General features: G+C 53.6%; 1 protein-coding gene across 2 annotated transcripts in view; it reads right to left on the bottom strand.

Moving 5' to 3' along the window:
* The window catches only part of CSNK1G2 (casein kinase 1 gamma 2), a 43,665-nt gene that overhangs the window by 15,219 nt on the left and 16,333 nt on the right, over positions 1–12,113 (bottom strand). For both annotated transcript variants that reach the window (XM_063403136.1, XM_063403135.1), the window contains exon 2: positions 1,849–2,345. In XM_063403136.1, the coding sequence (XP_063259206.1) occupies positions 1,849–2,035 (187 nt within the window). In that variant the 5' untranslated portion in view covers positions 2,036–2,345. The remainder of the gene's footprint in view (positions 1–1,848; positions 2,346–12,113) is intronic.

The raw sequence follows: 12,113 nt of genomic DNA, 5'->3' as shown, positions 1-12,113 counted from the left end.
GGTGTGACAGAGCGAAAAAGCCACGTGAAGGGACTGGAAGCTTCTCTTGCTGGTGGCAAGGACAAACTCTCACTGTGAGAATCGACCACTGTGGAGCCCTGCAGCGAGAGCTCACTGCTTGTCCCTGGAGCCATGAGCAAACCGAGCCCAACTGCTCCCAGGTCCCTGCAGCAGCCTCTGTCAGTTTGACAGACGTTCCTCAGATCCATGAGAGACTCGTGTCCCCTCACTGCTGCCCCTGGAAAATGAGGGGGAGGCCAAGGCAGGGGGGTCACACTGATCCTCAGCACTGAGCATGGCACAGCAACACAGCCCCAGCTCCTGCCTAGGGCAGGATCCTGGGATTCAGCTCACCCAGAAACACAGATCCATTACACAATGCTCAGTGGCAAGCAAGGAAAAGGAGGTGCAAGGACACAGGTGGGACCTGTACAGCTCAGGGCTCTCTGTTCACTGGCCAAGCAGGGAGGCACTGGCAGCAGGAGTGTCCAGATTCACTCGGGGAGCTGAAAGGAGCAGCTGGTGTGGCAAAACCCCCAGTACCTCTCCTTCCACAAGCCCTGGGTCTGGAGGAAGGCTCAGAGCTCTTCATGACAGCTGAACATGAGAAGTGCTTGGCTGGATTTTTAACCAGAGCATTTCCCCAGCTCTGCAATTACGTGTCAATCCCGCCGGGAAGTGCAGGGACAGGACGGGTGAGCCTGGCACCAGCCAGTCTGTCACGCCAGCAAGAGCTGACATTAACTCCCCACACAGGGAGGTGGGAACTGACCCCACCCTAGCCAGGGCTGCCGTGGCTCCTCCCCGGGCCCATGGTCAGGGCAGGTTTAGCTCAGAACCTGGTTTGAGAAGGCGCTGCTTAAAATATCATGGAGAAAACAAAATATATGGAGCAACAAGGGCTGTGGCAGTCACAGCCTCTGGGGACTGCCCCTCTTCCCACAGCACGAGCCCCCTCCCAAAGCACTCACAGCCAAGGACAGTGCTACAGCAGGCAGGGACTCCACCCACACGTCCAGTGCCTCTTCCTGGAGACATCCAGACTGTGCTGCTGGCACAGAGGTGCCTGGCCCTGCCAGACCACTCCCAGCTGCCAAGCAAAGGGTTAACAGCTTGCTGAAGGTCTCCAGGGACATTCCCAGTCCTGGGAGAAGAGCAACCTCCCCACCCTCCACACAGGAGTTTGCTTGAGGAATTTCTTGATAAACTTGGTTCAGAATGGAAAGTGACCATGGAAGATGCTTGGGGTTTATTCCTCCCTTGCCCTGTCCTGCACAGAATTTCAGGAGAGTCTCTCAAACAAGCAGTTTGAACAACTATAGAATTCACCCAGGATGAAACATGGATTGTCCTCCCTAGATGTTTGTCCCAGCTGAGTGAACATCCCTCAGGCACCCGTGCTCCATCCCCTGTCCCAAGGCACAGCGGGAGGGCAGCACCCAGAGCACAAGTGGGGTGAGATGTGGTGAGCACACAGTGGCATCTCCTGAATCATTCCTCACACAGCGTTCCTGGATTTGGGGGACACCCAGACCTCCATGGCCACCACCATTTATAACAAACAGACAAAGAGAGTGACAGGCATGGGGAGGAGACGGGAAACACCTCTGCAATCAGTCCTTCAGGCTGGGATGGGCTTTGGTAGATCAAGCACAGTGTGAAAGGATGAAGGAAGTGGAACCTCTGTGACAGAACAAGGGCTTCCTGCAAGGGGCAACGCTTCAGCTGTGTGTGGCTGTTCAATGCCCACGGCCACAGCCTGTGCCAGCTCCTCCCACTGCAGGAGGAGGATGCCAGGGCAATCCCGGCATGGGTGGGTACAGCGAGGACAGAGATGACCCTTCTCACCTAGACGGAGCTCCCCGAAATTGCCGCATCCAATCTTCTTGCCGACACGGAAGTTGGGACCCACCATTAAGACTCCCGAGTTGGTTCCAGTACCCCGGCCTCCATGACCACTCCTTCCTCCACCTGTCTTGGACATCCTTTTACCTTCCTCCAGCTCCCCTTTCCCTCCTCTCTTATCAAAATCCATAAGTTTGTGATACCCCGGCCTCTCCACGGTTACGCTGCTGCCATACAAATCCCAGAGCTGCCGAAAATGGAAGGGTGAGGAGGAAAGAAGCAGGGTTCCTCTTGGTTAATACACCATCCCGGTGAGCCGTGGGAGGGCGGGGTCTGGAGAAGGAGGGGTAAGAGGCCGTCCACGGGTGCTGGGCTACTGAAATGTTAGTGCTTCCCAAGGTCCTGCCGGGACTGTCATCATCGCTGGTCACAGGGAGGTCTTTGGTGGAGAGAACATCCTGCAGACAGGGTCCTCCCAGCGCAGCTCCTCTGTCTCCCAGCTGTGGAAAAGGAGAGGGAGAAAATCAGTATGAGGAGGCAGGGAACAACAGAGGGTTGTGGGCTCCAGTTCCTGCCCACAGCTCTGCAGAGCCCCTCAGCACCATCCCTGCAGACAGATAACTCCTACAGCAATGACAGTGCCACAGTTGAGTGGTGAGAGAAGCTGGGATAAATATCAGGTTGCAGAGTGCCCCATGCCTGAGATGCTGGTTTAAATAAACAAACAAATTTTAAAAAAGCTGGGCCAGCTGGAGGTGAAATGGTTGATGAATGTCTCCATGTTGGAGCCAGCTAAGAGTGATGTGGTGACAAAACTGTCCCCACAGGGAAGAGCTGCTGGCATTTTCTGGAATCACTCAGAGGCACCAGCCAGGACTCTGAGAGCCCCAAGAACAGTGGACATGTGAACCCAGCATTACGGGCACACCATGCCAGGCATGGTGCTGCCCATGGAGTGAAAATGATTTCATCTGGCTGGGAGGGTCCCTGTGGCCCCAGGGGCAGGGGCCAGTGCAGTTGGAGCACTTCCCACTCCAGCAGCAGCCTCCACTGTGGGGGGCCAGGATCTTGTGCCAGCAGCCCTGCCCAGAACACGGCTCCTGGGGAACAGCCCACTCAGGGCACCCACCACAGCCCACGTGGGCTGGGGGAGAACATCCACTTGGCAAACAGGAATTTACTAACATCCCACCTCCTCTGCCTCCTCCCCTGCTCTTATCAACCAGCCTCGATTTTAACTGCAAAGCTGGGAGCGAGGCCTCTTGGCTGCAGCCTGGGGGAATGCTGTGACACTCGCCAGAGCCAATGATGCTCGTGGGAGTTTGTTTGCTCAGGGGTGCAGCACCTTGCTGCCTCATGTGCTCCCAGTGAAGCTGCTGGAAAGCTCTGTGCTGCTGGTGGGGTTATCTGGGCTCCCCTTGGCTCCCACAAAAAGCCAGGAATCAGTCCAGCCCCCTGAACCAGGGAGCTGCTTCCCAAGTGCACAGCCCTGCTCATGGCAGGGGCTGGATAAGGTGACCTTTAAAGGTCCCTCCAACCCAAACTACTCCATGATTCCATGACACTGGCTCCACACACATCCCTGTGCAGCTGCCTGTCCTCACATGGGTACGATAGCCCGACATCAAGGCCAAACCAAGCCCTTGCTTCCCTCTGGACACAAGACCAGGATGAAACGAACCCACTCTGTGCTCAAGGAACCAGGTGCCCGAAAGGGAACTGCGCTCTCCCTCCCTCCAGCATTCCACCAGCGTGGGACTCCTCTGCACTGGGGGAAGGTCAGGCCGGGTCCCTCCTGGCAGGGATGCCAGTGTGGGAGGCAGGAAGCACAGTCAGGAAGCTAAACACGGACACAGAGGGTCAGGCAGGACCCAGGTGCGCACTGGGAGGGCACATGAGAGACCCACACCTCCATTTCCCCACCGCTCTGGTTCTGCTTCCAGCTTGACCCTTGCCAATCTCCTACCCCTTCTTTACCATCCCCTCAGCCCCGCTCCCCCGTCCCCACCTCCCCCTGCTCCTCTCCAGGCCCCTGTGACACCACCAAGAGCCCCCAGTGCTGCCGACTCCTGCTGACCCCATGGGTTATCCAAGCAAACCCCCTCTCCAGCACTCGGCTCCAGGAAATGAACACACTGCGAGCTCTGATGCTTGGCCAAACCCTGTAAAACTTTTTATTGGCTCTCAATAGCTATTAATAACAACAACAACAACAAAAAAAAGCTTCTTGTGCTCAAGCGTGCAGAGAGGGAAATGTGGGAGCTCTAAGAGCACCCCAGGGAGAAAGACACCAAAGCCAGAGCTCAGCAGGGGGAAGGACTGGCTGAGGCAGGCCCCTATGGCTGTCCTGCTCCCAGCCCCCTCCTGACACCAAATCCTCACTCTCCACAGCATCCTGGCACACTGCCACTGCTCTCCAGGAGGGACCAGAGCTGCTCCAAAGGTGCAGAGTGCTGGGGTCCCACCTGTGGGACCTGCCTGTTCAAGCACAGGAAAATAAGGCTTTCATGCATCATGGGAGCCCCCTCCTGCCTCCACAGCCTCCACCCAACACCTCTGGAGCATCCCTAGAGCACAGCAGCCTGGCCCTGCAAGGCCACCCCCAGAACACCAACAGCCGGGGATCATCCTGCTGCACCCAGCACACGTCAGCCGAGGGAAACTGAGGCGCAGGGAGGCTTCCAGCTCTCCCCAAGGTGGGCAGCCACGGGCTGGCTCCTGGCCCGGTGCTCCCTTCCCCCCGCAGCGTGTCCGTGCCAGCAGGAAGCGGGGTGGGAGCGGCAGGAGCAGGGCTTCCCTGCGCTTTGTTCTGCCCCGGCCCCGAGCGCGCACGGCCCACACGTGACATCCTGCTCATTCTTCACTCCCCCAATGATTTCCGCTCCAGGTTCAGCACATGGTGCTGTCCTCCCGACCTCCCCATGCTTCTCCCACCTCCGCAGGACACCGGGAGCCATTCCCCACGGCCTCCCAGCTCCCGGGGCAGGCAGCTCCCCTGGCGTTTGGGAGCTGCTTTCCCTGGACACGGCTGCAGCCACACGCTGGGAAAGGGGAGCAGCTGGTGATGCACAGGCCCTGCTGCTCCATAACCTGTTTTCGTTCTGAATCAGACCTTTATGCTCAGTCCCAGGGGATTCCAGGCCCAGACTGTTTGCACAGAGTCAGGCGGCCGACAGCCAGAGCCGAGGGAGCTCCAGCCCCGGCGCTTGGGATTACTTTCTTTGAAGAGTTATGGGCCAGCCTCTGCAAGGGAATTTCAGACAATGAAGTGAGACAGAAGGGAAAAATTAAATCCTGTTTCCTGTGAGCACAGAGAGACTGTGCTGCCTTTGCCCAGCCCAGACAAACGCAGGGAGCAGCACAGCACAACTCTGGTGCTGCCTGTGGAGCCTCAGGAGCAGCCCTCCTGGAGGGGCCCAGCTCCAAACCCCAATTTCAGGCATCTGGGCCAGATCCACGCCCAGCGAGGCCAGAGCCCAGCTCCCGTGCTGGGACTGCCATGCTGCAATTCCCCCTTTCCCAAGGTGGGCAGTCAGAGCAGCAGGAAGCCCCTGAATCACATCCATGTGAATCAGGCCAGGGCAAGTGATGGTCCCTCAATTCTGCCCACCAGCCTCCCCCGTGGATGAGCCAAGGGCTGGAAGAATTTATTTTCTCATTGCAGGAGTGCCAAGGAGACACAGTGGCTTCCTGGACCTCGGGACAAAAGCAGGACCCACCTCTGTGCAGTGTCAGTGACTGCTCAGGTTTTCCACCCTCTGCCATAAAAGGATCACTGGCCTTTAAAATTGAGAACAACCTAATTAGAAACAGAAACTTTTGGTAAAATCCCAGGACTCCCACTGCTCTAGAGCAAAAAACTCCCTGTGTTTGTTAAAACACAGCAGCCTTTGGATGGGCAACAGGAACCCAGACCTGACCTATCCTCTCCAGGCAGCAGCACCATGGGGGAAGATTCCCTGAGTAAAACTGATGTCACATAGTTCCATTTTGCACAGGAATTCTCTCCCAAAAGGTCACAGTGAGGCAAGCAGCCTCAGGAAAGCACCTTCTAGGCTGGATTTGTTGGCCTGGAATCAAATCTGATGCAAGATGAGACTAAGAAAACTTGTTTCTCTCTTTGTGAGGGAGTGGAATAAATAAGGAAAAAAAATGAATTGGCCTGCAGTTTGGCAGAAGAAATTCCAAAGCAAGCTGTAGTCTTAAAGCAAATAAGCAGTGCCCTGTGGCGTTTGCAGTGCCAGTGCCCTGAGCCAGGGATCCCGGAAGAGAAACAAACTGCAGGCAAGTGAAGTGCCTCAGCACCCCCAAAACAGAACCTCAGAAACACTGAAAGTGGCATAAAAAGGGGGCAAGCCCAGACACTCTCAGATTCCCAAAGAGGGAGTTCACAGTGCTTTTGTTCAAATATTGGGTCCTTTTCCTTTGCCATCTGGTTTAAAGCAGGTCAGAGCTGCTCCAGTCACATTTAAAAGCTCTCCCCTGCAGACGTAAGGGTGAGAAAAGGGGAATTGGGGTTGGGGGGAGTTGTTTTTTTCCTTAAAAGAAGAAAAGCTGCAGTTCTAGTGCTACCCCTTGTCTCTGTGATTTGGACCAAAATATCAAGGCTCGGGAAGTTCCTGCCCACATTTGCAAGTATAAGATGCTGAGGAGTTGTATTTTTAAGAATTTCTTTCCTGTCGAATGAAACCCTGTGGCTGCCGAGAAGGCACTTGTACAAACCATCTGGGGCACATTGTTCTCAGCCCTTTATATGAACACACACACCGTGTTCCTGCCCAAAAGAGGTTACAGCTAAACGGGGCAAGACAAAAGAGGGGAGGAAGAGGGAAAAAATAGCGGCCTGGAGCAGGGAAGTGGCTGGTGAAGGTCAGGGAGCAGGCCCGTGGTGCTGCTTGGAGCAGGGCCCAGGTGTCCTGGAGCAGCTGGCATCCCTGGGTGCTGCTCCCTGAGCCCCAGCAGCCTTTGGGATGGTTCTTGGAGCTGGTTTCCCCATGTACTGCGCTCTGTGAGCAGAAGGGAAACACAGCTGCATCCAGATGAAAGAGAAAGGAAAGCTTCTTGAGAGCACAAAGAGAAAAGCCCTTGACACTCTGCAGCTCCAAGTACAGATCACTGCCAATTAAAGGCTAAAAATAATCACAAATACCCCGATGTCCCAAAGGATGACCCATCAGCTGGCTCCCAGTGCAAATATCCAGACCAAAAAGCAACCAGTGGCCTTACACAGCTGAAACCAAATCCCAATAAATTCTAAAAGTTGAAGAGGCTGAGCTTACAGGAAGATCAAAAGTCTTAAAACAAAGCAAAGTCTTTAAACATCTTTAAGAGCAAGCTACAGATGGTCCCAAATGATGTCTGCAAGGGTTTGTTGTTAAACACATGTTCCAGCCTGCAGAGCCACAGCCAGCCCTGCAGGATGGAGCAGGGAAAGCTGTGCCCCCACACAGAGGTCTCCCAAAACTGGGGGTCATGGAAAGCCTCACCAGGCTTCCTATGGGAGCCCTGCAATGGGTACAGCCAAGACAGATGCCAGCTCACAAGGCTGGGTCACATCAAGCTTCTCATCCATCCAAGCCTCCAAATCCCTCTCTTCAGGGCTGATCTCCATCCATCATTCTTTATCCAGCCTGTGTTTGTGCTTGGGATTGTCCCAGCCCATGGCAGAAGCTCGCACTTGGCCTTGCTGAACTTCATGAGTTTGGCATAATCCCACCTCTCCAGGTCCCCTTCCCTCCAGCGTGTGACTGCTCCACACAGCTCTGTGTCAGCAGCAAACTCGCTGAGGTTATCCTCAGTCCCACTGTCCATGTCAGCAGCAGAGATGTAAAACAGTACTGGTCCCAGTACCAACCCCTGAGGACACCACTTGTCACTGGTCTCCGCTTAGAGTGTGACCATCCAGCCAATTATCCACCAAGTGACCATCCAACAGGCTCCAGAGAGATCTCCCGAGCTTCCTCCAGCCTTGGACATGCACCTCTCCTCCGAGCTGGGCACAGCAGCTGAACAGGCTGGAACTCAGGCCCATGGGATGTGCTCTTTGGAGAAAACTCATCCTGACCCCACAGCGAAGTTTCCTCCATGGGCTGGAGAGGCAGAGGGGCTGTGCAGCCCACGGAGCTCACTCCACCTTGGACCTCCACCAACGACAGCTCCAGTCATGGGAGATTCAAGCACACCCACCAGTACAGCAGAACATTCCTTTATGGCAAAGGAAGACTGACTTGTTGTGGCCCCATTTCCTCTGGATTACTCAAGAAAACAGGAGTTTCAGTGCTCTGACTGAGAAACTCCAGGAACCTGATGGAGATGGGAGTTCTGGGTGTGAGCATCTCACATCCAGAGCTGTGAGAGCTGTGCTCACCCTGTCAGCATGGAGGATGGGCTGCACCACTCTGGGGACAGCACCTGTGGAGGAGTTGGGGCAGCAGGGCAAGGGGTGAAGGGGCCTTTATCCAGCCCAGAAATTCCCTTAAAAACCAAGCAGTCCTGGAGGCAGCCACTTTCCCAGCAGTTTCTGCCAAGTGCAGCCACAAGAACACCATCCCTGGCCCAGCAGGTTGGGTTCAGAAGCGACGGCACCCCAGCCTCCTCCCGATCTCCAATCCTTTTTCCAGCCTCCACTGAGGCAGGAGCCAGCACAGCTCTGTTTACTCCACTTGCTCCTTTGTACGTTGGTGTTGGTGTCAGCACAACAGGAAGCTCTTGTTAAATAGTTTGTTACTTAACTGCTGATGCAGAGCCACCGGGGAACCCGGGCGGAACGTGCAGCGCGTTCCGAGAGCCGGGGCAGCCTCGCAGCTCAGCTCCAGGGACTGAAGAGCTCTTGGCTCTGCCTCCCCTTCCCCGGTGATCTGGGAGTGTGCTGAGTCCCTGGCCCTGTCACACTGGGATAACTTCCCTGCATCTGCCTCCTCCATTTGAGGTCCCTGGAGAGACGTCTGGCTCTTTTTCAGCTTTTGAACGGTGCTGAGTGCTCAGCAAGCCCCCCCCGCCTGCTTCAAGGCATCTGCAGAGACAAGAACCCAGAACTGAAGGAATCACCCCACCAGACAGGAACAGCACCCTGTGGAACCCACACACCCCAGCCGTGCTGCTGCTGCCCTCACACAGGCCAGGGAATATCCACTGGTGACAAATCCAGCGCCTGGATCCCCCCAGCAGGCCCACAGCCAGCTGGGCACACAGAGCAGCCCCCAGCCCACCTCCCCAACCAATTCCTGAGTCCCCCGTGTCCCTCATCCCCCGAACAGACCCGGCTCATCCACACGGTGCCACCAGGCTGAGTCATCGGTGACACGGCAGACACAGCTCTGTCACCATGGTCACTGCACCAGGAGAGCTGGAAGCACTGACAGTGCTGGCTGGTTTTCCTCTCAGAAAAAAAAAAAAAAGTGGGGTTTCACTCTGGCACCCCAATATTTACAATTAAGAAATCTGCATGGGCAGTTGGTCTAAAGCATGCTTTTTGCCATCCAAATTCTTTCTTTAAAAGAAGATAAGAATAAAGCTGAGGTTAATGTTTCTACCAGAATTTTTTCTAGTATTCAGAGGAAAAAAAATCCCAACAGAAACAACCCACAAAACCCCTAAACAGTGGCAGCAAAGCTTTCAATCCAACATGATCCCAGCATCCTTGTTCCAAACCTCTCCTCCTTTCCTGGCTTCCCAGCTCTTTATTGAGAACATAACTTGTCTGTGAGGAGAGGATCACACCCAGCTCCCAGAGCAGGATCTGGCCCTCACCTTGCACGGCCCCAGGGAGGGACACAGCCAACAATGCTCCCAGCATCAGAATTAAAAACATAAATCCACTCTCAGAGCAAACAAGCAGACACACCATTACCTCCAGCTGCACTGGTAACACAGAACAAACAAAAATGACTTCAGCAAACAGGGCAGGAATGTGTCAGATGCTACAGAAGTTTCCACGTGCAGGTGCTGCCCTGCTCCCAGCACGGGCCATCAGTCAGCCCCAACACCTCAGGGTTTCACCCAGGTATCCACCCATGGCTCTCAGCCACGTCCATAAAAACATCCAAGGCATAAAACCACAGGATTAAAAAAAGATTAATTAAAAAAATAATTTAAAAAATGATAAAGCATTTGTTTTTTTCCCCAGAGTTAATTTGTGCCATGAACAAGAAGCATTTTTCTTTCTGGCTTCCTCTTCCAGCTCTCATGTCTATTAAACTTTTCTCTAAATTAGAAATGTTCTCTTGTTACTGGCTATTCCCTTCCCCAGGAGACTTTTGACACTGTGAACTCTGGTCAGCTCTTAACCTACAACAAATCAAGCTCCAAATTGTTTCAAAGTTATTTTTTCCCAGCCTCTGAACCTAAATACAGCTTTTTAATGGATTGCTATGAATTTTCAATAATTTTTTTTATTTTGTGCTACACCATTCCCTCTGTATCAACGAGGAGAGTAGAGTTTCAACAAGGCAGCAGGGAAATGCTTCTGCTGAAGTGGGGTCCTGCTTCCCACCTTGGTGTCTCACCCACAAATAGATACTCACAACACACCCAGTAATGACTTGTGTGTGGTTTCACAGAGATCTCTGAAGGACACCAGGTGACAAGCAAACCCATCAGGCTGCCTTAAAAGCAAAATCTCAGCTGTTCCTCAAATTCCAGGCAAACCTTCCCAGGCTCCTGCAGCTCATGAGCAAGGAGTGCCCACAGACCCAGGGCGGGCACAGCATCCCCCCATGCAAGGGCTCCTACAGGGAGTGGAAGCAAAACTGAAACTGTTCTCCAAACACAAGAGAATTAAAAAAGAAGTAAAAGATGGGGGCAAACCACCAGCAGCAGAGTTTTCAGTTTCCAGTGGAACCACAAGGCACCACTCAAGAGCTGGTGTGAATTCCCTACACCGGTGGGATCCTAACCCAAAAAATTTCCTCCTCTTGAGATGAGCACAGCAGGGCTGCACAAGCCACGTGCCAGAACACCCCAGCAGCAGCTGCAGAACTTCACCCCAAACTCTCACTGCTCACACCACAGCTCAGGGTGGACGAGGAGAATCCCTGCCTGGCAGCAGGATGTGTGTGCAGTGTCAGCTTTCCAGCACCAGGTCAGCAGGAGTCATTTTGCACCCAAAAATATCTGAGGAGGAACCAGGCCCCTCTTCAACCGACAGGAGCGGGACTGTTTGATGAACATTTGCTCCCTGCACATATGAGCAGAAGGAAATCAATGTGCTTTGGACTGCAGAACTTGGATCCTCACATCCAAATTCAGAACAACCCAGATCTTCATGGTTTTGAAACCAGCCTGCAGAGTAAGGACACTTCTAAATCTCTTAGCAGCCACAAAAAAAATACCCTTATGAAGCATCTCCACTCCTACGAGCTGCCAATTCACTCCCAGCCCAATGCACAATTGCACTCTTTTCCTTGGATCCTGATCCAAAGCAGCTACACCTGGATGGAAAATATTAAACTGTGCTCCACCAAGGAGCCGGAAATACCACGAAGGAAATTTCAGCAGCAGCACAGGAACCAAGCAAAAAGCTGAAAATACTTCTCTAGGAAAAATAATAACAGTAAATATACACATGTTAAAATAAGACCATATCTCAAAACTAGTCTGGAAATAACAAACCCAGCCCAAGCTGGACAAACCCATCGACGAATCAAGTGCCCAGGAAAGTTGATTCACCTCTTTGTGTTCATCAGGCACAAATTTAAACTTCCAGCTGCAGAATTCATAACCAGAAAACACACTGAAGTTCAACGAGAAATGACTTGAAAAGAAGCAGCTTTTTGGTTGACTTTTCAGACCCCACCAAAGAATCTGTATTTTGATTTACACCTTTTCTGACATGATTGTGCCCAGCGAAGCCCAAGGGCAGTCCTGTCCCAGTTCTTGGCCATTGCCATGGTCCCATGTGGGATCCCTTGCATGGAACACCAAAACACAGTGGGTGGTGGGAGCACAGGCTGCAGGAGGGAGTCAGGGAGCAATTGGTACCTGATTCCCACTTCCCACTCAGCCCTGCCATGCTGCCTCTGGGATGTCAACATCACCTTCTGCTCCCATCCCTTCTCCATGACCAGCAACAGCCATCCTCCAAGCTGCTGGGCGAGGAAAAGCTCTGGCATGGAGGTGAGGATGTCAAGATGAGCAATGACCCAGCTCCAGCCCACTGCCCGTGCCAGCGTCACTGTGGTGTCCCTGCTCACACGGGACAATTTCTGTCTGGGGAACTGCAACTTGCTTTGCTCTTACCGTAAGAGGAAGGGCACAGGTAGCAGGCAGGT

The sequence above is a fragment of the Prinia subflava genome, chromosome 8 (assembly GCF_021018805.1).
Source record: "Prinia subflava isolate CZ2003 ecotype Zambia chromosome 8, Cam_Psub_1.2, whole genome shotgun sequence".
In the NCBI taxonomy this organism is placed as follows: domain Eukaryota; kingdom Metazoa; phylum Chordata; class Aves; order Passeriformes; family Cisticolidae; genus Prinia; species Prinia subflava.
Note: the sequence above shows the minus strand (reverse complement) of the source record. Positions and strands in the feature narration are given on the sequence as shown.